The sequence below is a fragment of the Cetorhinus maximus genome, chromosome 3 (genome assembly GCF_964194155.1).
Source record: "Cetorhinus maximus chromosome 3, sCetMax3.hap1.1, whole genome shotgun sequence".
In the NCBI taxonomy this organism is placed as follows: Eukaryota; Metazoa; Chordata; class Chondrichthyes; order Lamniformes; family Cetorhinidae; genus Cetorhinus; species Cetorhinus maximus.
In genome coordinates, this window is record NC_135881.1 from 163706946 (window position 1) to 163728380 (window position 21435).

Below are 21435 nucleotides of genomic sequence, written 5' to 3' on the forward strand. Positions count from 1 at the left end.
CATCCACATGGCACTTATGGCTGAAGCCATTTATCACATTGTTAATCAGCATCATGGGCACAGTAGCCCCATGTGTCAGAGGTGTCATACGGTAGTGACTTTCTCCATAGGTATCTGTGTATTTCATGTAAATCCTGCCAATAATCACATAGAATACCCAGTGTGTTTTGCACAATACCATTTAAATATATCCACTTGGAGGCTGCTTCTGTCCCATGCTGAATTCGTTGTAGAAGGGGTTGTATAAATGTTTCTCAGTAGTTTTACACTTTAGTGTGAAACAACCATCCCTAATTGCCCTTGCTCAGAGGGCATTTAAGAGTCACCCACATTACTGTGGATCTGGAGTCACATGTGCCAGGTAAGGACAGCAGATTTCCATCCCTAAAGGGCATTAGTGAACCAGATGGGTTTTTACAACAATCAACAATGGTTTCATGGTCATCATTAGACTTTTAATTCCAGATTTTTATTGGATTCAAATTCCACCATTTGCTGTGGCGGGATTCGAACTCATTACCCTGGGTCTCTGGATTACCAAAATATAAAGGCAAAATACTCCTGATGCTAGAAATCTGAAACAAAAGCAAAACATGCTGGAAAAGCTCTGAGCTATTTAAATTTCTAGACTTAAGTTTCTGTTCCTGAGATGTGATGCAAAGCTAGGAAATCGAAACCTATGAATTTTTTTTACTTTCGCTTTCTCCCGCCTGCTTTTAGCTGGTGAACACAGCCCACTTTTGCTCGCAGTGTGAACTGAGTGCTGAACATGGAGTTTCTGTCCAGTTGTAAACCGGAGCGATCGATATTTCTGATATTACAGTCAGGTAATTTGGAGTGCTTTAAAATTAATCTTTTTTAGCAGATTCATTTTTCGGTGGCAGCTCACTGTTGTTTCTTCCCTTCTGTCAGTAAGATTTTGGTTCGCTGCTTTTTGAATTTAGAGTGTGTCGTTCAATATATCTTGACGTTTTACCCCGTGATGTCCCTTGTTTTAGCAGTGCTGTTCTTTCTGGATGTAGAAGCTGTGACAGAAGTTTTTATAAGGTTGGGTGAAATTGCAAAGCTGCCCTGTGATGCTCCTTGCGTACCTGAAATTCAGTACCGAGCTATCAGCTGGTACAAGGTAAAAGAATTTTGCTGTTGTATTTAAGGTAGATTTAGACTGTACTCATAGCAAGTAAAGCAGTCGCAACTTGGGCTGACGATGCAGCTGTGCAGAACTCCTTGCGGCACATAAACATGTGCCTGGTGTAAAAAGTGTGGAAATTTGGGACACACTTAATTACACTATACCCGAGTGTCCTCACTCTTTTACCCCTAACTATTGACCCCTGTGCCTGAAGGGACAAGGGCTTCACCCATGACTCCTGTCCGGAACCTGGACACAGCTGCAGATCTGTCCCACAACACCAGCACAATGCCACTGCAACAAAGGTGATAGTTATGATTCCGAAGAAGCTTTGCATTGCACCCCTGTGATTTGTCATTGCTTGCTGCATACTGCACAACTTCAGCACCACTGGGTAAGTACAGCAGGACAGTGGGGGAGGCAGCCACTTACAGACCCCTGACATGCCTGAGACAAGTTCATTGAGGATCATTTAACACAGTCAACCAATATTCCCACAGTCTTTACCACTCTGGTTACAACCATCCCACTCCAAAAGTATGGATCTTGCCCTCAGTTTACCACAAAGACAAATCAAAAATCAAATTGATTAAATATATCATGTCAGGATTGACATAAGGAGTGAGACCTGTGCAAGCCCTTAATGCCTGTCTCCTGAGATTATTTACCTATCATAGTGCTCCTATGAGTTACTATCCCAGTAACTACAACTTGGGAGATAGAGGCTTGCTGAGTTTCCATTGAGACACTTCAGAGGCTGTGACGGGAAGCCTCAATATCAGCCAACTCCCAATAGGCATCCGTTGAATAATGCAGACATTTTTTTCTAATTAGGCAGCAAGGCATGTCTGAATTGGTACTAACTGGCATGAGTAATAGGCACAATGTAATTTCTAGGCAGTGGTGCTTAGTATGCATGAATGATAGATGGTTTGAAACTTTCATACTTAAAGGAATGTAGTCTGAGTTTGACGCTTGCTGTGGCACTGCTTGCTCGCGTTGTTTTCTGCTTAGTTGTGTCCATTTTAAAATTATGGTGGAAATTATCTGAGATTGGCAGGAAATTTGGGTGAAAATAGACATCAGCAAACTCGGCACACAAATGGACATAACCTCGGCTGTAACTCCCCAATTATGACCCCACACAAAATTTCATGTAGCCTGAATAGGGAACCTAAACTGGCACTGAAACAAAATGGAAACTCTCGGCAGGAGATGATCTTCCTTTAGATAAAAACAAAAAGCTAAAAGCTACTGCGGATGCTGGAAATCCAAAACAAAACAAAAACAGAATTACCTGGAAAAACTCAGCAAGTCTGGCAGCATCGGCGGAGAAGAAATCAGTCAACGTTTCGAGCCTCCATGGCCCTTCGGCAGAACTGCAGCATAGTTTCAACAAGGGAGAAATATAAATTGGTTTAAGGTGGGTGGGGGGCGGGGGGGAAGAGACACATTGAGGGTGTGGTGTGAGCAGATAATCAAAAGATGTCAGAGACAAAAGGGTCAAAGAGGTGTTGAAGGTGGTGGTCTTTGTCTGAGAAAAGTGCTAATTAAGAATGGAATACAGGATATTCAAAGTACAGCTCTAGTGGGTGTGGGGTAGAGCTGTACTTTGAATATCCTGTATTCCATTCTTAATTAGCACTTTTCTCAGACAAAGACCACCACCTTCAACACCTCTTTGACCCTTTTGTCTCTGACATCTTTTGATTATCTGCTCACACCACACCCTCAATGTGTCTCTTCCCCCCCGCCCCCCACCCACCTTAAACCAATTTATATTTCTCCCTTGTTGAAACTATGCTGCAGTTCTGCCGAAGGGCCATGGAGGCTCGAAACGTTGACTGATTTCTTCTCCGCCGATGCTGCCAGACTTGCTGAGTTTTTCCAGATGATCTTCCTTTGTTCCACTTTGAAATTGGTCTGGGCCATGACACCTGACTTATACTCCACAAGGTTAACACCAGTGCAAATCTGGAACTGCTTTGGTAATACTGGCGGAGGGAGGTTTTAGCCTAGACCTCGGTACCAGATAATGACAGGAGATCTTTTACATCCATTTGAACAGGTGGGTTGAGCCTTTAGTTAATATCCAAAAGATGCAGTGCTCCAATATATTGTACCGCACTAACCTCGAAAAGGAGAAATGTACCATCATGAAGTAAATATGGAATAGTTCACTTTACAAAGAGAAATGCAGCAGCTAAAATGTTAAAGATTCATGCTTTGACAGAGGGGGAGTACGTGGTTGAGCGAGGGAAGTTGTATTCTGATGAATCATAGAAACTATTACTCAAATTACTTGCATCCTGGAAAGGAAGGAGAAATTTTACTGTGGAAATTTTGCTTAATTTTTGGGTTTCCTTCCTCCTTCTAACTATTAGACCTTTTGATTTCTGTGATAGTTGGCCTTGAAACCATCATATAGGCTTTCATGCAACACTGAGGGAATACAAAATTGCTGGAGAGCTGTGTTTCATTAGTTTGTCCTTATGGATGTAAAAGACCTGAACATCTTTTTAAGAAGTGGCAACATTTATCCCTCAAACAACATATACAAAACAAATAAACTATTCATTCATCTGCTATTTTCTATCGACAAAATAACAGCAACTAGAAAATCCAGGCTACTAAACTGTAAGGGCAATTTACTGTTCCATCTGAGGCCAGAATCATTCTCTCTCATTGGCAGCGGGCATCATGGTGGGCGTAAGTGGACAATATGGTGAGAAGGCCAAAAATTTGTTTTATGTCGCCATGAAACCAGTTTGCGAATGTCCATTCCGCTCATCAATGGTGGGCCACGTTTCCCGCCATCCAATGTCGGGAATTTAATTTTAATGCATTTGAATCTCCTCATTGTGCCCTCGTGCCAGAATCACCCCCCACATCAAATTTACCTCCCACATTGGCGCGACTTTAGAACGGCGTGATTTACGGCCGCCTTTAAAAGACGTGCACCTGGCAAGCTGAACTCGAGGGGAACTTGGAAGTGAATGCACACAAGCTTGCGCAGCGCTCGCAAGGATCGCCCGTAAGACACCAAGGTAGAGGCACCTCGCATTCGGGGGAGACGCAGACAAGTCGCATTTTCCCAGCTGGCTTTCAATGCGGTGCCAGGACAAGGGCTGTGGTGCCAGTGGTTGCAGGGGGCAACGCAGCTCCGACTGAAGGAAGGACACAAGCACATGCTGGAGGGGTAGGGGGTGGGGTAGGGGGAGGGTGAGAGAAGCAGCCACACACTTGGAAAAGCTCGTCAGAAATGAGCATTCTTTCGCAGCTGAGACTGTTCAGCAGCAGCTCCATTGACATGCTTGGAGTCGGGCCTCTGAAACTTTTCTGCCCACACGGGCAACTCAAAAGCATGAAAGTGCCACCAAATGCTCCAGAACTTTTCACCTCTCGGGCACAAATTAATGTGCTTTTTAGGGGGCTGCAGAACAATTGGCCGACTGGGCAAGTTGTAGAATCCCTTTGCGAAAGGTGGCCATGGCATAGTCACTGCTGGAGGTGCTCACAGCCCCTTGAAGTGCTGGTTAGGAGAAAGCCTGTGCCTGAGCTGGGAACACAGCATGCAGTCCAGTGGCCGAAGCTGCCGCCAATCGGTCAAGTGGAGTGGGGCGGAGGTGAGTGGGGTTTCAGACTGCCAAAGAGCGCACTACAGACTGGCCATCCAAGTGGTGGCTAGCACACTCCGGCATGCGTGAAGGGGCCTTTAGCCTTAACCAAGAGAGGTTCTTAGGACACATATGCTAATTTTATCCTGCAAGGGGAGAACATCAGGATCATGGAGCCTGGTGATTTAATGGTATGCCTCAAGAAGAAGAGAACGATGGAGGCACCTGGCTTGCCAATGGGAGGAGCATCACCCTCAAGATGAAGGTGTGGCAGGGCCTCCTGCACATGCAGCTGCAGATCCACAGCATGCCATCGCTTGTAGGCACCTCGCTAGACCCAGGGTCTATAAACGGCGCTTTTCATTCCTGCAGATGACAGAGAAACAGTGTTGCCAAAGACTGCGCGTGTCGAGGGAACTGGTTGGTCACAAATGCCAGCTGCTGCTCAATTTTTAAACCAGTGGCTCCTTCCAGGGTTCCACAGGTGACCTGTGTGGGATCTCACAAGCCTCCACGCACAAGTGTATCCAAGAGGTCACGGATGCCATCTTCATGAAGGCACAGAACTTTATGCATTTTGGGCGGGATCAGGAAAGCCAGGAAGCAAGAGCATTGGGATTTGCACAGATCTCTGATTTTCCACAGGTGCAGGGTGCCATCGACTGCACTCGCGTGGTGCTTAGACCTCCATGGTAACAAGCAGTTAACTATGTCAACCACAAGGGCTTCCACTCGTTGAATGTTCAGCTGGTCCACAACCACCACAAACGCATTCTACAGATCTACGCATCGTTCCCAGGGAGCATCCACAATTCCTACATCCTTAGCAGGTCTCAGATCCCTGACATCTTCCAAGGCCCACAGAAGCTGCAGGGTTGGCTCCTCAGGGACAAGGGCTACCCACAGAGGCCGTGGCAGATGATGCCCATGCAGCGGCCTCAGACTGCAGCAGAGTGATGGTATAACGAGGGTCATGCTGCAAACCGGACTTTGGTGGAGCAAACAATAGGCGTCTTGAAAATGAGGTTCCGGTGCCTCGACAGGTCCGATGGAGCACTGCAATACAGTCCCCAGAGGGTGTCACGCATCATCATAGCTTGCTGCACGCTACACAACCTGGTGCTGCAATGGGGGGAGGACCTGGCTGAGGAGGAGATGGAAGAGATGCACATCTGCTCCGATGAGGATGACATCAAGGGGAATGAGGGTGATGAGGTCCTCGAAGGTGAGGATGCTGGTGATGAGGCCAGACAAGGCAGGCACGCTTGGGAGACCCTCATAGCCACAAGGTTTGTGGAGGATGATGACGAGATGCAGTGAGGACAGTCTTGACATCCTCACTTTGCATCTGTGAACATCTGACTCCTGTCTGACTGAGGGCAGCTCACTCGTGCTCTGTGACCAGGGTCAAGTCGTGGAGACGCAGCCGTGAAATTTAAATGCACCTGATCCTTTGTCCGCCTTCAGCACCTGACCCCTTCAAGACCACACCGTCACTGGACACAGATGCTGAAGAGATGGGGGCCCAGCCCCACCTCAAAGATGCTGAGAGCACACAGAGAGAATGATGGAACTCAGTGACACCTGCCCATGACATTCTGGCAGCAATGACCAGCACTATCGAGGTGCAACTACATCTTATTAACATTCCTAACTGCTCCCCAAACATCCACAGTGGAGGTGGAGGCAGCCTGCTCTCTGCTGCGCCCTGTCTGTAGTAACCTTGGTGGTCATCCTCTGGAGGGCCGAGACCTGAAGGACCCCGGCCTGCTTTAGGTGTCCTGCTGTGGGCCAGCTGCACCCTGTTCAGCCTGTGAAGCTGGAGATAATGGGGTCATAGGAAGAGGAGATTTGGATGGGCCGGACATTCCCGGAGTCACCTGGGTGGATGGCCTTGGGGTGCTGAGCTGCTGGTCCTCCTCCCTACGGGTGCCCGACAGCCCCTGGCTGACTCCCTGGGAAGAAGGGGAAGCTGGAGTGAGATTGAGCTGCCCTACTCCCCTCTCGCATTGACACTGTTGGAGGTTAACTATGGCGTCAGCAATGGAGTTCAGCCCACGCAGCAGTGCAAGACCGATGTCCTGGACCAAGGCCTCCATGGCGGCTGCCATCCTGCTGGCGTTGACCTTGGTTTATCAGCATGCCGGTGCTATCACCTTAGACTGAAGGTGGACAGACTTTTACATCGTACCTTGCAATCTGAGGAGTGCACCAGGCATCCCTTCCTGATGTTCCCATGATTTGTCTTTGCAAGTCCAATAACTGACTCATCATCTGACTTGGACTCAGCAGATTCCTTGCCTCCAGCAGTCCTCTCGGCAACCTCAGATGTCCCTGCCTCTGCCTGCTGCGGAGCAGATTGTGATCAAGAGGCTACTGTACATCTTGGTCTGACTGAGGTGTGTGTCGCTGCGCTGGTGGAGTGTGTGGGTGAGCGCCGTGAGGGGTCTTCAATGGTGCTGCCCTCAGTGTCCTCATCCGAGGTGCTCTCGGCGCTGGAATCAGGGTCAAGTTTGCTTGAGTGCGAGATGAGATTATTCATGCTTGGCAGCCACGTTACACACAGAACAGTGGACTCAGAGTTGTGTTGAGACACCGATGTTGTGGTGCGGGATCCTCACCTGGATGCTTGCTGCCAACCTCCCCGTTGCCGCAGGAAATGTCCACGTCCTCTCCCACCGGCTTCAGCACACGTGTAGTAATTATGGTTTTATTTATTGTGTAATGTATCCTTAAGAATAATACTTGTTAAGGGAGACCACATGATCTGTAGGAACCATTAGGAGAGTAGTGTGGGCAACCTCAGCAGTCAGTGTAGAGTTAAAGTTGGAGTTGAAAGCACATGTGTAGTTGCTGCTGAGCATATTGTTAATAAACTTAAAGCTTACACCCAAGAAGTGTCTGCTGATCAACTCTATCATTAATAGCACAACTCGGCCGTCCTACAAGAACGGAATGAGGACCTTGATGTCCAGCACTCCACCCCCAGCCTGGGGCCTCTGCCAGCGATTGTGCACATTCACGATCTTGTCCTGCATAAAGACAGATGGAGAGAGTGTGATCGAGGTGCATGCTAGGCCAAATGAGAAGGATGCCAGGTGTGCTGAGTGGAGCCATGGACGGGATGAGGAGGCGATCGCCAGAGAAGTTGAGGCCAGATGGAGTTGTCGGTGTCGGTGCTATGTGGTGTGTGTGTGGTGTCCCTTAAGCTGGCAGTGATTGAGATGCCAATGAATGTGCGAGTTGAGAGCGATGAGATGGTCGACTTGCCTGGTGGCATGGATGGGACCATTCATCCTTTTTCTGCACTGGATGGCCAACCTCTTGTGTGCAGCATTGGCACTATCCAACTCTGCTACAGCCTCCCAAGCCAGAGTGGTGAGATCTCTTGCGGCCAGAGCAGTGGCAGAAGACATCACAGCGGGCCTCCACAGCATCCAGAAGGTATCCCAGGGATGCGTCACTGAACCAGGGGGCTGTACTCTTCTTGGCTTTTAGGGCCATGTCTTCACTGGAGCAGTCCTGGGAGGCGAGCATCGAGAAGTGTGTGTGCGGCTACAGTTTAAATATGGTGCCTGGAGTGAGGAAATGGTGACGTAATGGCATGTAGGCAATTCGGAGGCGGGGGGGGGGGGCACCAGCAACCTGGCATGTTTACCATAACTGCATAATTTATGAGGCGGAAAGGGGACGATATGGTGTGAAAATTGGCCATTAGTTAAAATATCTTTTTTTATCCCTGCTACCGCACTTAGTGCAAATCTGGGATGGTTCCATCCTAAGTAATGGCAAAGTTTTATATCTTTCAATTTAATTCTAGGTCTCTGTTACTTCTTAAGTTGACCATCATGAACAAGAGTTTTAACAAAGCCATCTGAATCCTCGATTGTGTTCTTATTCATCCTGAATGCGTTAAATTATATAATTTCATAAACATTTAGATGTTAGTATCTGAATAATTGTTGCATAAACAACCTAAAATTACTGTGTGTGTGTATATATATATATATATATATATGTAAATTGTTGGCGATATGTACGTTGCAATATAGCCATTTTGAGCATTACATTCTTCAGTCTCTTAACCGCTTCCTGACGTGATTTTGATTGAGTTTGTTGTCGCCTGTTTCCACAAAAACTGTTAAAATTTGAGAGTTTAGACAAAATTAGGAACTGTGCTAGTTTATACAAACATACGAATTAGGAGCAGGAGTAGGCCAGTTGGCCCCTCGAGCCTGTTCAGCCATTCAGTAAGATCATGGCTGACCTCAATTTCACATTCCTGCCTACCCCCACTAACCTTTCACTCCCTTGCTTATCTCTGCCTTAAAGATATTCAAGGGGCAGGATTGTCAGCTTGGCGTGCCAGCATGCGCCTGACACACCCGAGGGTGAGATAGCACACGATGACGTTGGGCAGGCCTATTAAAGCCCTTAAGATGGTAATTAAGTTTAATTTTCCGCTGCCCATCCAACCTTATGGTTGGTGGGTGGGCGAATCGGCTAGGTGGCCGTTGCATTTTTTGTGAAATCTCATCCACAGGTGGGATGAGGTCTCCAAACAGTGAATGAAAAAAATCAGTAAAAATATTTTAAACTAATTTTTAATATGTCCCTGTTCATGTGACAGTGTCACATGTGTGGATATGTTTCCCTTATTTTTCAAACCTTTATTTTTAAATCATTCAGCTCCCTGAGGCAACTTGCCCTCTCGCTGACCCTCCCTCTCACTGCTTACATCCTGAGCCCTCACTCATAGCGAGGGTTCCGGAGAGGGAAGCAGTGAGCGGAAGAAGCAGTGACTGAGAGGGTTGGGGAGGGGGTGGCAGGTGTGTGGCTCAGGGAGCAGGAGGTTTGGCGAACATGATCGGTGATGACTGGGTAGATTGAGCATGCGGGTGAGATGAGGGGCGGCAAATGGGAGGTTTGGAGAGCAGGAGAGGTGGTACCCAATGTTACTCACAATAAGAGGTTGTGGTGGAAGAATTAATCCAGGCAGGTCTCTTAGCTAAAGCTGGTTTATTTCCAAGACAACTCCTCAGTGCTACTAACTTCTAGTAGCTTGCACACAAAGTGTTCCAGCTGTACCTTTTTATTCTATTCAGTTGGGATAATTAATGCCCATCACCTGTTTAACTACCAATTGGTTTTAACAAAATGATTACCATATTAACACCCAAAAGCAAATAGAAAGAATTAGCATATTTCTTTTATATTTTTAAATATTTTTCATTTTATAAGTTATTTAATTTACAAATATAGGAATTTAATAATTGTATTATTTCAATTTACAAGATATAATTATTTTTTTCTGAGGAGAAATATCCCACAGAATCTAACTACAGTTTTTACATTACGTGTGGTAGGAAAATCTGATTCACTTAACTTTGTTTGCTTAAAGTTGCACTTTTCAAAAACACAACTACAACAATTAAGCAAGGTAAAAGCAAAATACTGCGGATGCTGGAAATCTGAAACAAAAACAAAAATTGCTGGAAAAACTCAGCAGGTCTGACAGCATCTGTGGAGAGGAATACAGTTAACGTTTCGAGTCCGTATGACTCTTCATCAGAACTAAAGAGAAATAGAAATGTGGTGAAATATAAGCTGTTTAACGGGGGTTGGACAGGTGAAGCTGTATAGAGGGCCAATAATAGGTGGAGGCAAAGGAGAGATTGCCAAAGATGTCATAAACAAAAGGTCAAAGGTAGTGATATTAGCTAAAGGATGTGCTAACGGTGACATTAAGGGCAGAAAGCAGGATGAGCAAGGTACAGATAGCCCTAGTGGGGGTGGGGTGGGGGGAGGGGATCGAAATAGGCTAAAAGATAGAGATAAAACAATGGATGGAAATACATTTAAAAATAATGGAAATAGGTGGGAAAAGAAAAATATATATATAAAAAAAATATATAATAATTATTAGAAAAAAGGGGATAATAAAGGGTGAGGATGGAGGAGAGAGTTCATCATCTGAAGTTGTTGAACTCAAAGTTAAGTCCGGAAGGCTGTAAAGTGCCTAATTGGAAGATGAGGTGCTGTTCCTCCAGTTTGTGTTGGGCTTCATTGGAACATTGTAGCAGGCCAAGGATGGACATGTGGGATGAGAGCAAGGGCATGAAGCAAGGACTTGCTTTGCTCTTGTTCACAAATATTCTCTGTAGAAAAACAGCACTGTTTGATTCTCTGTGATTTATAAACATTTTAATATTTTACTAGGTAGTCGATGATGGGTTCGGCTTATCAGGAATTGTACGAAGGGATTTGAAAGAGAACATTTCCAGGCAGTACCTGGGTTTCAACGGATCAGTTGAGGTAGCTTCTGCCAGTCCCTATTCCTTGACTATTCACAATGTCTCCATTGAGGATTTGGGAAGATACCAATGTTCCGTGTGGGCACCACTTGGAGAGCAAAACAAGCAGGGAGATGTGAGACTGCACAAAATAGGTCAGTATCATATCAAAAGTTAAAGTTAGCATGTAGTTACTGTATATTCTTTCTTTCATTCCTCTCTTTTTATCACGTCAAAAACATAGAGTAGAGTTTATGAATTAGTATTCCTGGTCTAGAACTTTGCATGATAGGAGCACAAACCAAGAATAGGTGAGAAATTCTGCCTTTGGATGAGAAATTATATGACTTCCATACTCAAAATCCTTTATGCTCTCCCACAACGTGAAACCCTGTACTGGAAGTGCTCATTCATCCAATCGACCTAAATACGCAATGTTAGCTGTACAGCAGCTTAAGGAGGAAGGGCTACAAATTTGTTCCTATCTCTGTTTCTGTCCACAGGTGGTGTCTTATCTTCTGAGTATTTTCAGCATTTTTTGATTTTATTTTATACTAAAATGTTGATTGCCTAGCAGCACTTCAAAGTGGTGCTGCATCGATTATATTGATTCCCCAGGGACAGACAAGGCCACCAGCCTCTACCTGTGCAACCCACATGGGTTCCTTTGACGATATCAATGAGGAAACTTTTGCAGGTCATGCAGGTAACGGCCAGCGTCTCTGCCTAGGAAATCCACATTGAACCGACATAGAATCAACAATCAATGCTTTCAAGCAGTGCTACATGAATGAATTTTTATCCCGAGGTATTTACTCGTGAATTGCCACGCCTGGAGTTCCAATGACATCATGAGTGATACCCTGAGTTGACTATTCCTTATCACGATATCATCAGAGTAGAATATCATCATGTTGCACTCTGGACATTCCACATAAAAGACTGCTTCGTTGCTACCCCTAAAACAGTGGATGCCTTAGACATGACTGGGAAATGCTGATAAGAGATCAGAGAGGTTTGAGACAGTCCATATCAACAAGAGTGACCTTGGGGAAATAAAAGCAAAAAATGCTGGAAGCTCTCAGCAGGCTAGGCAGTATCTGTCCAGAACACAAGAACGTTGACATTTCAGCTATTAACGCCTCCTTGGAATTGAGAGATATTACAAACAACACTGAAGAAGGAATGCAATAGGGGGAATGGGGGAGCAAACACCTAGAAAGACATAACATGACTTGTAAAGTGTCACAGTAAGGATCAGGAAATGAATAAAAGCAGAAATGGTGTGTTCAGGAGACAAAAGGGGGCATAATGCAAGAAATCAGAGAAATAAAGTGAGAGAATGAAGCATCAGTTTGTGAACTCAGCAGGAAATTTATTGGGCACAGAGAGCTTGGTGAATTATGCAATAAATTAATATCACATTGTGATCCAGTGGTTTTTTTTGCAACAGAGCAACAAAATCCTCTCATACTTGGTGCCCCATCAGTCGCGATTGAGATTATGTTGTTGGTATGTTTTCCTCTTGTCTTTAGGTAGTTAATGATAGTTGAGAAAACATCTTGCCCCTTTGTTTTTTAAGGGGCAACAAGTGGTTGAACTCCACTTGGGTTCTGTTGGAATTCACATAACTGCAGAGAAGAGCAATCTGTGCAATATTATTAACATCACAAATTATCACAAGCAATAAGAGGAGCTAAGTTTATATCCTCAATCTGTTACCTACTGATATCTGCAGCTATTTTCACTGTTCTGTTCCTCATTGTCTTTAATTTTTAAAATAATTTTGTTTTTCTTTTGAAAATAACTGCCCAGTTGTTCTGAGACTTTGATAAACCAGTCTTTACATATTCATCATTTGTGAACAGCTTTACCTGTTTCACAATCTCTTGAACTGCCACAGAATTAGCAGGAGCTGAGCTGTTTGATGATTTCACTCACTTGGTGAACATTGTCCAAGATTTCTCTGCCTTGCTCTTCAGCTCCTATACCGCTTTTTCTCGAGCTTCACCAGCTGGATAACTTCTGGCCAAGGCACTGTGCTTTTTAGTGAAATGCCTCTTGAGACTTGATCGCTTGATGTCAAATTTCTCATTGCAAATGAGCCCAGCAAGGAGACCAGCTGAATTTGGAATGAATGGGATTGAATTTGTCTAGAAATTCTCAAGTTTCTTCTTAAATTCTTCTCTTCTTTGCAGCCATTTTCAAAGCATCCTCAAAAAAAGTACGTTTGTGCCTTCAGTAATTTATCTGCCTGCCTGCATACGAAGCACTTGCTCACCAACACAGCCTCAACACCAGGGCCAGAGAGAGCATGCTCTTTTATTGATTAAAGTGCTTGTCAGCATGTGCTCACTAGCACGGCAGCAAGGGCACTTCTAATTGGCACCCACCTTGTCATACATCCCTCCAATCGCAGAGCACTAACCCATTGATAGCAATCAATAAGCTGCCAAATACGACAACCAATCAGAATGAGCCATCTTGGGCAAGCTTTGTGAACAGACCAACCAGGGCTAGAGTGAGAGGGATTGTTTTATTGACTAACATGCGCCACATGTTGGATGGCACGTGATAGTTCAGGGCTCCATTTTTCCTGATGAAGCATTTGACAATCAAGACTTTTTAGATAGCTGAATGATTTTTATGTTCCTGCGCTGGGGGAACAATTTTCTGAAAACTCATTGCAGTCAATGTTTGAAAGATGCATTTGTTTTGGCGCTACTCAGGAGCTGCACATCAGACCCCAGGGAGCCACAGGCTGCTGACCCCTGGAATAGGTCAACTGAAAATGAGTGCAAGCTGAAAAAGGACCTGGAGGCAGATCATTTTCCATACTATGGGGGCAATTTAATGTAGAATGTTGGTACAGCTGAGCTATTTAAAAATCCCAGAGGGAAACTTTAAACAGCTGTCATAACCAATAATTTTAAGTGTTATGTTTGAGATGTGACTCTAAACTCAGGAATCAGACCACCAGTTCTCGAGGCTTCACATTAAACTAAATGAAACATTTAGTTAATTTATACAGGTTAAAATATATATACACATGGCTACAAATCACTACTATATAACATAACTTTTAACAAATTCCCAAACTAATCTCCATTAAGGCAACAACAACAACCCATAGACTTAACCAGGCACCAGACAAAGCATTTTCACCTTACACATTCAAAATGAGGTTCTTTTCACCTTGGTTCCTGTGGTGCCAGTTGGAGGCTTACAGCTGCTTTTGATTTCACATTGCCTCTGCCATGCACACCCAAAAACTGCTAAAGTTATACCAACCACTGTCCATTGAATGTTAATTCTCATTGTATCAACAACCTCTGAACTAAACCTCTCTAACAATAAAACCCCTTTCATAGTACCAATTTTATTAGTAATATAAACATATGGCTTGGTTTCTGCTAGAAAGGTATCATTTTTCACCCCACTTCTTGAATGCTCTATTCAAAAAATGCAAATGCATGCTATTTCTCTTGCGTATCAAAACTACTATACATCAAAGCACCCAGACTAGCTGACTTTAATCCAATTAAGTCACACACACAGACTAAACCTCTCTTTTAAAATAAAAATCTTTTCCAATAATATTATATACATTAATAGCTTCATGACATAGAAACAGTATCAGACGAGGTCGAAACATAACAGAAAGCAACTACTGAATTTGTTAAGAGCAAAGGACTTGGGATCTACACCACAAAGGCCACAGCTGTGCTCAACATTTTGCCCAATGGATCACTTCAGTCACATTGAAGGACTATCTCAGGCACTAGTCAAAGACTATTGTCCAGCTGCATTTAAAATGCAACAGATGTACTACTAAAGAATGATAACAGTCTCATCCATTTCCATTGAGAAGAAGGTCAACTGTTTCAGAGAGAGAAAAACAATTTTGTTCCACTATTAACAGCAAAAGATGTTGGAAATAACCAACAGGTTAGGCAGCCTCTGTGTAGACAGAAACAGAGTTAAAGGGCTAGATTTTACCAGCCTTTTGGAGTCAGGCTGGGAGTTGGGAGGGCTAGTAAAATAGAAGATGCCTTGAGGCAAGCCTGGTGCCTTCCTGCCGCCACAATATATTATCAGCAGTAGGAAGCTCAGTGGCATGGCCGCCCACTTGGTGGCCAGTTATGCCAATTAAGGGCTGCCTCCCACTGCTGCTGACATTTTACTGGCATTGTGGGGAGACTGCCAGATAAAACCAAGCAGCCTGACAGCTGGAAAGGGGGGTGGCGGGGCCTCCTTAATGGCTGCTCCATGGCTCATGGATGGAGGGCCCCAATGGTAATGGCCATCTCCATGGCTATGCTGCCCCCGATCACCTAGGCCTGCCTGCCTGGCTCTGGCAAGCTTAAAAACAAATTTACCTTCTCTTTGAGGGACCTCACCATGAAGTTGCCCTTTCCTTCATCCTGCAGCTTCAGCAGTGGCCACCTGTACTGGAGGGGTTGCCAAGCTGCTTGCTCTCTGATTGGGCTGGCAGCTGTGGGAGGCAGACCGCCAACCTCCATGGGATTTTAAAAAAAAATATATACTTTATTCATAAAATATCTGGAAGAATATTACAAAACATTTCTAAATAGCCATCACGATAAGTACAATCAGATTCAACTTTTACACATGGATCACAAGGTGCTTCAATACAATCAATGAACATTACAATCATTTCAATATGGTCATTACAGACAGTCAGACAGCGCAATGGTATTGGAGTTGTCGACATACATCATGTTGCACTCTGAGGTGCTTCAATACAATTAGCATTCAATGCATACATTCATTGTGAGCTGTACAGCTCGAGGAGTCTATACCTTTCCCGGCCCCTCGGTGCATTATGGCAGAAAGTTCTTAGAAAGCGACCTTTCCCCATTGCATCTTTGTGGCGGCTGCCCCAAGCTTTAGTACATCCCTCAGCACGTAGTCCTGGACCTTGGAATGTGCCAGTCTGCAACACTTGGTTGGGGACAAGTCTTTGCACTGGAAGACCAACAAGTTTCAGGCAGACCAAAGAGCGTCTTTCACCGAGCTGATGATCCTCCAGCTGCAGTTGATGTTTGTCTCGGTGTGTGTCCCTGGGAACAGCCCGTAGAGCAGAGTCCTGTGTCACAGAACTGCTCGGGATGAACCTCGACAAAAACCACTGCATCTCTCTCCAGACCTTCTTTGCAAAGGCACATTCCACAAGGAGGTGAACAACGGTCTCATCCCCACCACAGCCACCTCGAGGGCAATGTGCAGTAGCAGAGAGACTCCTGGTATGTTGGAAGGATCTGACGGGGAGGGCCTTTCTCACCACCAGCCAAGCTATGTCTTGGTGCTTGTTGGAAAGTTCTGGCGATGAGGCATTCTGCCAAATGACTTTGACAGTTTGCTCGGGGAACCATCTGACAGGATCCACCCTCTCCTTTTCCAGCAGGGCCTCTAAGAACTTTAAGTGCCGACCACTGCCTGATGGACTTGTGGTCAAAGGTGTTTCTCTGCATAAATTTTCCCATGAGGGACAGGTGGTACGGCACGGTCCAACTACTTGGAGTGTTCCGCGGCAGCGTGGCCAGACCCATCATTCTCAACACCAGGGACAGGTGGAACCTCAGCATGTAGTGACGCTGGGTGTTTGCGTACCGAGGGTCTACGCACAGCTAGATGCAGGCACACACAAAGGTGGCCATCAGGATGAGGGCTGCACAGCAACAGCGAGAGTGCCTCACACCTGATGACCAGGTTCTTACCTGCAATGGAGAGGGAGCGTCGCTCCCACACGCCCAGTTTTATTTCCACCAAAGCCACTCGCTCCTTCCAGTTTCTAACACATGCCCTGGTCGCTCCGAACCATATCCCCAGCAACTTCAGGCCGTCAGCCCTGATGGTGAAGGGGACAAAGGATCGGTCAGCCCAGTTCCCGAAGAACATGACCTCACTCATGTCATGATTTACCTTGGCTCCCGAGGCCAGTTCGAACTGGTCGCAGATGTGGATCAGTCTGCGCACCGACAGCGGATCCAAGCAGAAGACGGCGACATCATCCATGTACAGGGAGGCTTTGACCTGAGTACCTCCACTGCCTGGGATCATCACTCCTCTTATGCCCAGATCCTTCCTGGTGGACTCAGCAAAGGGTTCCATGCAACACACAACAGGACAGGGGAGAGAGGGCAGCCCTGCCTGGCTCCACATTTAATAGGAAAGCTTTCTGATTCCCACCCATTGATTTGAGACTGCCCTACTGATGTTAGTGTAGAGCAGTTGGACCCAGTTGTGGATTCCTTCCCCAAACCCCATTTTGCAGAGCACATCCACCATGTAGGTGTGTGATATTCTGTCAAAGGCCTTCTCCTGATCCAGGCTGATGAGGCAGGTATCCACACCCCTATCCTGCACATAGGCAATCCTATCCCTGAGTAGCGCAAGGCTGTCAGAGATTTTCCAGTCGGGCACAATGCAGGTCTGGTCAGGGTGAATCACCAATTCCAGAGCGGACTTGACCTGATTGGCACTGACTTTGAACAGAATATTATAGTCCACATTCAACAGTGAAATGGGTCCCCAATTTCTAATTTCCTCCCTTTCCCCCTTGTGCTTGTAGATGAGAGTGATGATGCCTTTCCTCATGGATTCTGACATGCTGCCGGCCAGAAGCATACTCTCGTACACTTCTAGCAGGTCTGGGCCGATCCAGTGCCACAGAGCCGAATAGAATTTCACAGGCAAGCCGTCGCTTCCGGGAGTCTTACTCTTCTCGAAGGACTCAAGGACTTTAATCAGTTCGTCAGGAATTAACGGTTTGTCCAGGCTTTTCCATGTACTGTCGTCTAAGACCTCCGTGATAGGGGACAGGAAGGACTGGGAGGCCGTGCTGTCTGTGGGCTTCACGTCATACAATCCGGCATAAAAGGATTTGCTGATCCTCAAAATGTCGATGACTTTACTGATCTGTCTTCTTCCTTCAGGCTGCTGATCACGGAGTTCTCTCTGTGTACCCTTTGGAAGAAGAAACGTGAGCACGTCTCATCCTGCTCCACGGAGCGGACTCTGGACCGGAAGATGATCTTGGAGGCCTCCAAGGCAAAGAATGAGGCTTGGTGCTCTTCACCTCTTGAAGTTCCTCGTTGACATCGACCCCCATCGACTGCAGCCAGAGCAGGTTCTACTTTTTTTTCTGGAGTTGGCACATTTCCCTCTGTTCCTTTCTAGCTTTCCAGATGCCTTTGAGGATGCAAAATCTCTTGATGTTTTCCTTGATCACTTCTCACCAGTGTGTCAGTTACTCAAAGAGGGGTTTCACGGTTCTCCAACCTTTGTAATCCCTCTTGAGTTCCTCCATGTTCTCTGGGGTCAGCAGTTGCACGTTCAACTTCCATGTCCCCCTTCCAACCCTCTGGTCTTCCTGTAATTGACAGTCAGCCAGTAGGAGGCAGTGGTCAGAGAATAACGCCAGCTTGACATCGGTGGATCTGACTGTGAACGCACGGGACACAAACCGGAAGTCAATCCTAGAACGGATGGACCCGTCTGGCCGCGACCAGGTGTATCTACGCTGCGCTCCATCTGTAGGGTTGCTGAAGACGTCATGCAGCTTGGCATCCTTTACTGTTTCCATCAGGGACCTGGACGTAGCGTCCAATCTGCTGTCAGCCCTGCCGGATCGTCCAGCCGCATCGATGATGGGATGGCGAGCCTGGTGGTGGCCTCTTAATTAATCACCAGCGACAAAATGCTGTCCCTGAGTTTTGCTGGTGTGAGATTGGGTCCCCCTTTTAGTCCTGGCAGCAGAGCTTTTTAACTGCTGGAAAAATACAACCCAAGGCTTCAGGTTTCAGGCCTTGCATCAAAACTGGAAGAGATTGGTGACTGAACAGTTTTGAAGAAAATACGGAAGCATGGAAATGTTCGGAGGTGGGCTTGTGTGACGAAGAGGGGAGGAAAGAACAGAAGGAGAAGTCTGTGATAGGCTGGAGTGATTAAGTGGCAAGGGATGATTGTGCAAGGCCAAACGGGTAGTCATGGGACAAATAGTAAAAGATGGGCTGAGAGCAGCTGCAAATGGTAACAGCAGAACCATCTGTCCGAAATAACAGGAGCACCGGATATGATCTGAAGCTCCTGAAATCACTGGGTCCGGGGGGTAGTAAAGTGTGTAATCGAGCTTCCTCAAGTTTCTGTTCTCAACTCTGTTATCCAGTGCTAACATGGGTCTTCACTCTGAAGAAAATTTAATTCGTGGGTACAAAGGTGAAGGTGGTTGTTTTAAATAATTTATGTGATATTGTAAGTGTGTGCACATTATGTGTATACAATCTCCCCCTATGCCTAATGTGATACCTTATATGCACATGGGCCAGGATTTCCCGATCGGCGAGCGGGGGTGGGGCCTGCTCGCCGACGTGTAAAATGACGCGGGATGATGTCGGGCGGAACTGCCAACATCACCGTGCCCCATTTCAATTTTCAGATCAACGGGAGCTCAGCCGAATCAGCTGTGCGCCCGCCGACCTGTCAAAGGCCAATTGGGGCCATTGACAGAGTCATTAAATTAATTAATGGACCTGCCCGTCCAACCTTAAGGTTGGCGGGCAGGCCGGGAGCCCTGGCGGGAATTAGAAAAAGCATGAAACCTCATCCACGGGCGGGGTGAGGTCTCATGTAGGTTTTAAAAAATGTAATTAAAGTGTATTTAAAAGTTATGGACATGTCCCAACTCATGTGACAGTGTCATATGATGGGGACATGTCAGTTAATTTTCTTTCTATTTTTCAGATTTTTTTTTGTAGAGCCGATCTCCTTGAGGCAGCACTTAGCCTCGAGCGATGAATGCGTTCTTTCGTGCGCATGCGCAATGAGCACACTCTCGGCTCGGGGAATCCCCCCGCCCACACAGGGAGAGCATAGCGCTTCCTTGCGGACATCACGCTGGACGGGCCTTAATTGGCCTGTCCACGTAAAGTGGTGGCGCGCTCCCAATCAGGGCGCGTCGATCGGAGGCACGCCTCCACACGGCTGCTCTTAAACTGCCCCCCACCCACCCATCCGACAGGGGGAAAATTCTGCCCATGGTGAATGTTATCTTATTTGACTAGGGAATTTTAGAGAAGGTCGCGGAGGGATCAGTGAAACCACATGAAGGTGTGGCCATGGAGAAAACATTTGTTAACTAGCCATTCTGGGGAACCTTTTGCTGCAGGCAAGGCACGTGGACAACTATGTCCAGGACTTTTGCCATCAGCAACAGACTGCTCACCTCATTTTCACCATTCAGTTTTTGAGGTCCTCTATTTATGTCAGTGGTGGTCAGTGCCTACCTATGGCTCCCAGTGATGTGTCTGAAGATAGACTACTGTACCTCCACAAGGCCAAAGAGACTTTGGTCATAGCTGACCATATAACTTCTTCGTGATGCCACTGACAACTGCCCTGATCACCTCATTAAACAAAGCATCAATCAAACCATTTTGGAATGATATTGTCTCTAAATGACTGAGGTTGATTGTTGGTGGACATCAATTTCAGCACATTATGGGTTTTTGGGATGGAGGTATTTGTCTTTGAAATGGATGACTCTTTTGTTACCAGCCAATCATCCGCCATAGCATGTGCAGTGGCCACTGTAAGATAGCTTTGTGTGCTGGGAAGGCATAGCAGAAAATCAGTGCAAGATAAGACCCAGTGGATCATGCAAGATTTTCTTTCCTTCTCCCTTTAAATTTTAACAACTGCTCTTCAAGAGTTGATTCAGTCAATTTTTCATCCCTGACCCCACTGTGAACTATAGTGAGCTCCCAGTGATAAGCCCAATATGAGTAGATATATTAATTAGGGCTGACCATGGAGAAATTTCTTCTAGTTATCCCAGTGTGATTTTGGCAAGTGTTGATTTAACTGCTTCACGGCCTCTCTCCTTTTAATGTTTCGATTGGAAAGTCACCATCTTTTTTGACTTTATACCTGTTGCTGTCAAAAGAACCAATAATTTATCTATAACAGCATATACAACTATTGCCATTGAGTGAATGAAGTACAACACAGCACAGAAAGCTTCAAGAGATGCCATAGCAACAAAGAACACCATAGCAACATGAAGACGTTAGTGCAACAGTGCACCATTATGCATCACTTTGTACTGATCCAATTTAGAATTTGGCTATGACTCACAAACTGGCTGTGTGCATGTACAGAATTAGGGCAAAATTATACTAAATTGGCTTTGTATGTCTACTAAGAATTTTGCAACACAAACCAGTGACAATCTACCCCTATTGTCAATACTGCAACTCATGCTCTAGTGCTGTGCTGAAGAGGAGGTGGAAATGGTCTGCCTAAGGTGTGATAGAAATTTTTCAGATGAGTCCGTATTTGTACAAAATGCCAAACAGAAGTTAATTAGTCA

General features: G+C 45.8%; 1 protein-coding gene across 2 annotated transcripts in view; it reads left to right on the top strand.

Moving 5' to 3' along the window:
* The first annotated feature begins 744 nt into the window (after positions 1-744).
* LOC144679007 (CD83 antigen-like) overlaps positions 745-21435 on the top strand; it is a 34429-nt gene continuing 13738 nt past the window's right edge. The window contains exons 1-3 of one of the 2 annotated variants that reach the window (XM_078539202.1): positions 745-827; positions 999-1126; positions 10969-11197. In XM_078539202.1, coding sequence (XP_078395328.1) covers positions 770-827; positions 999-1126; positions 10969-11197 — 415 coding nt within the window. In that variant the 5' untranslated portion in view covers positions 745-769. The remainder of the gene's footprint in view (positions 828-998; positions 1127-10968; positions 11198-21435) is intronic. The other variant, XM_078539203.1, reaches the window with a different exon arrangement.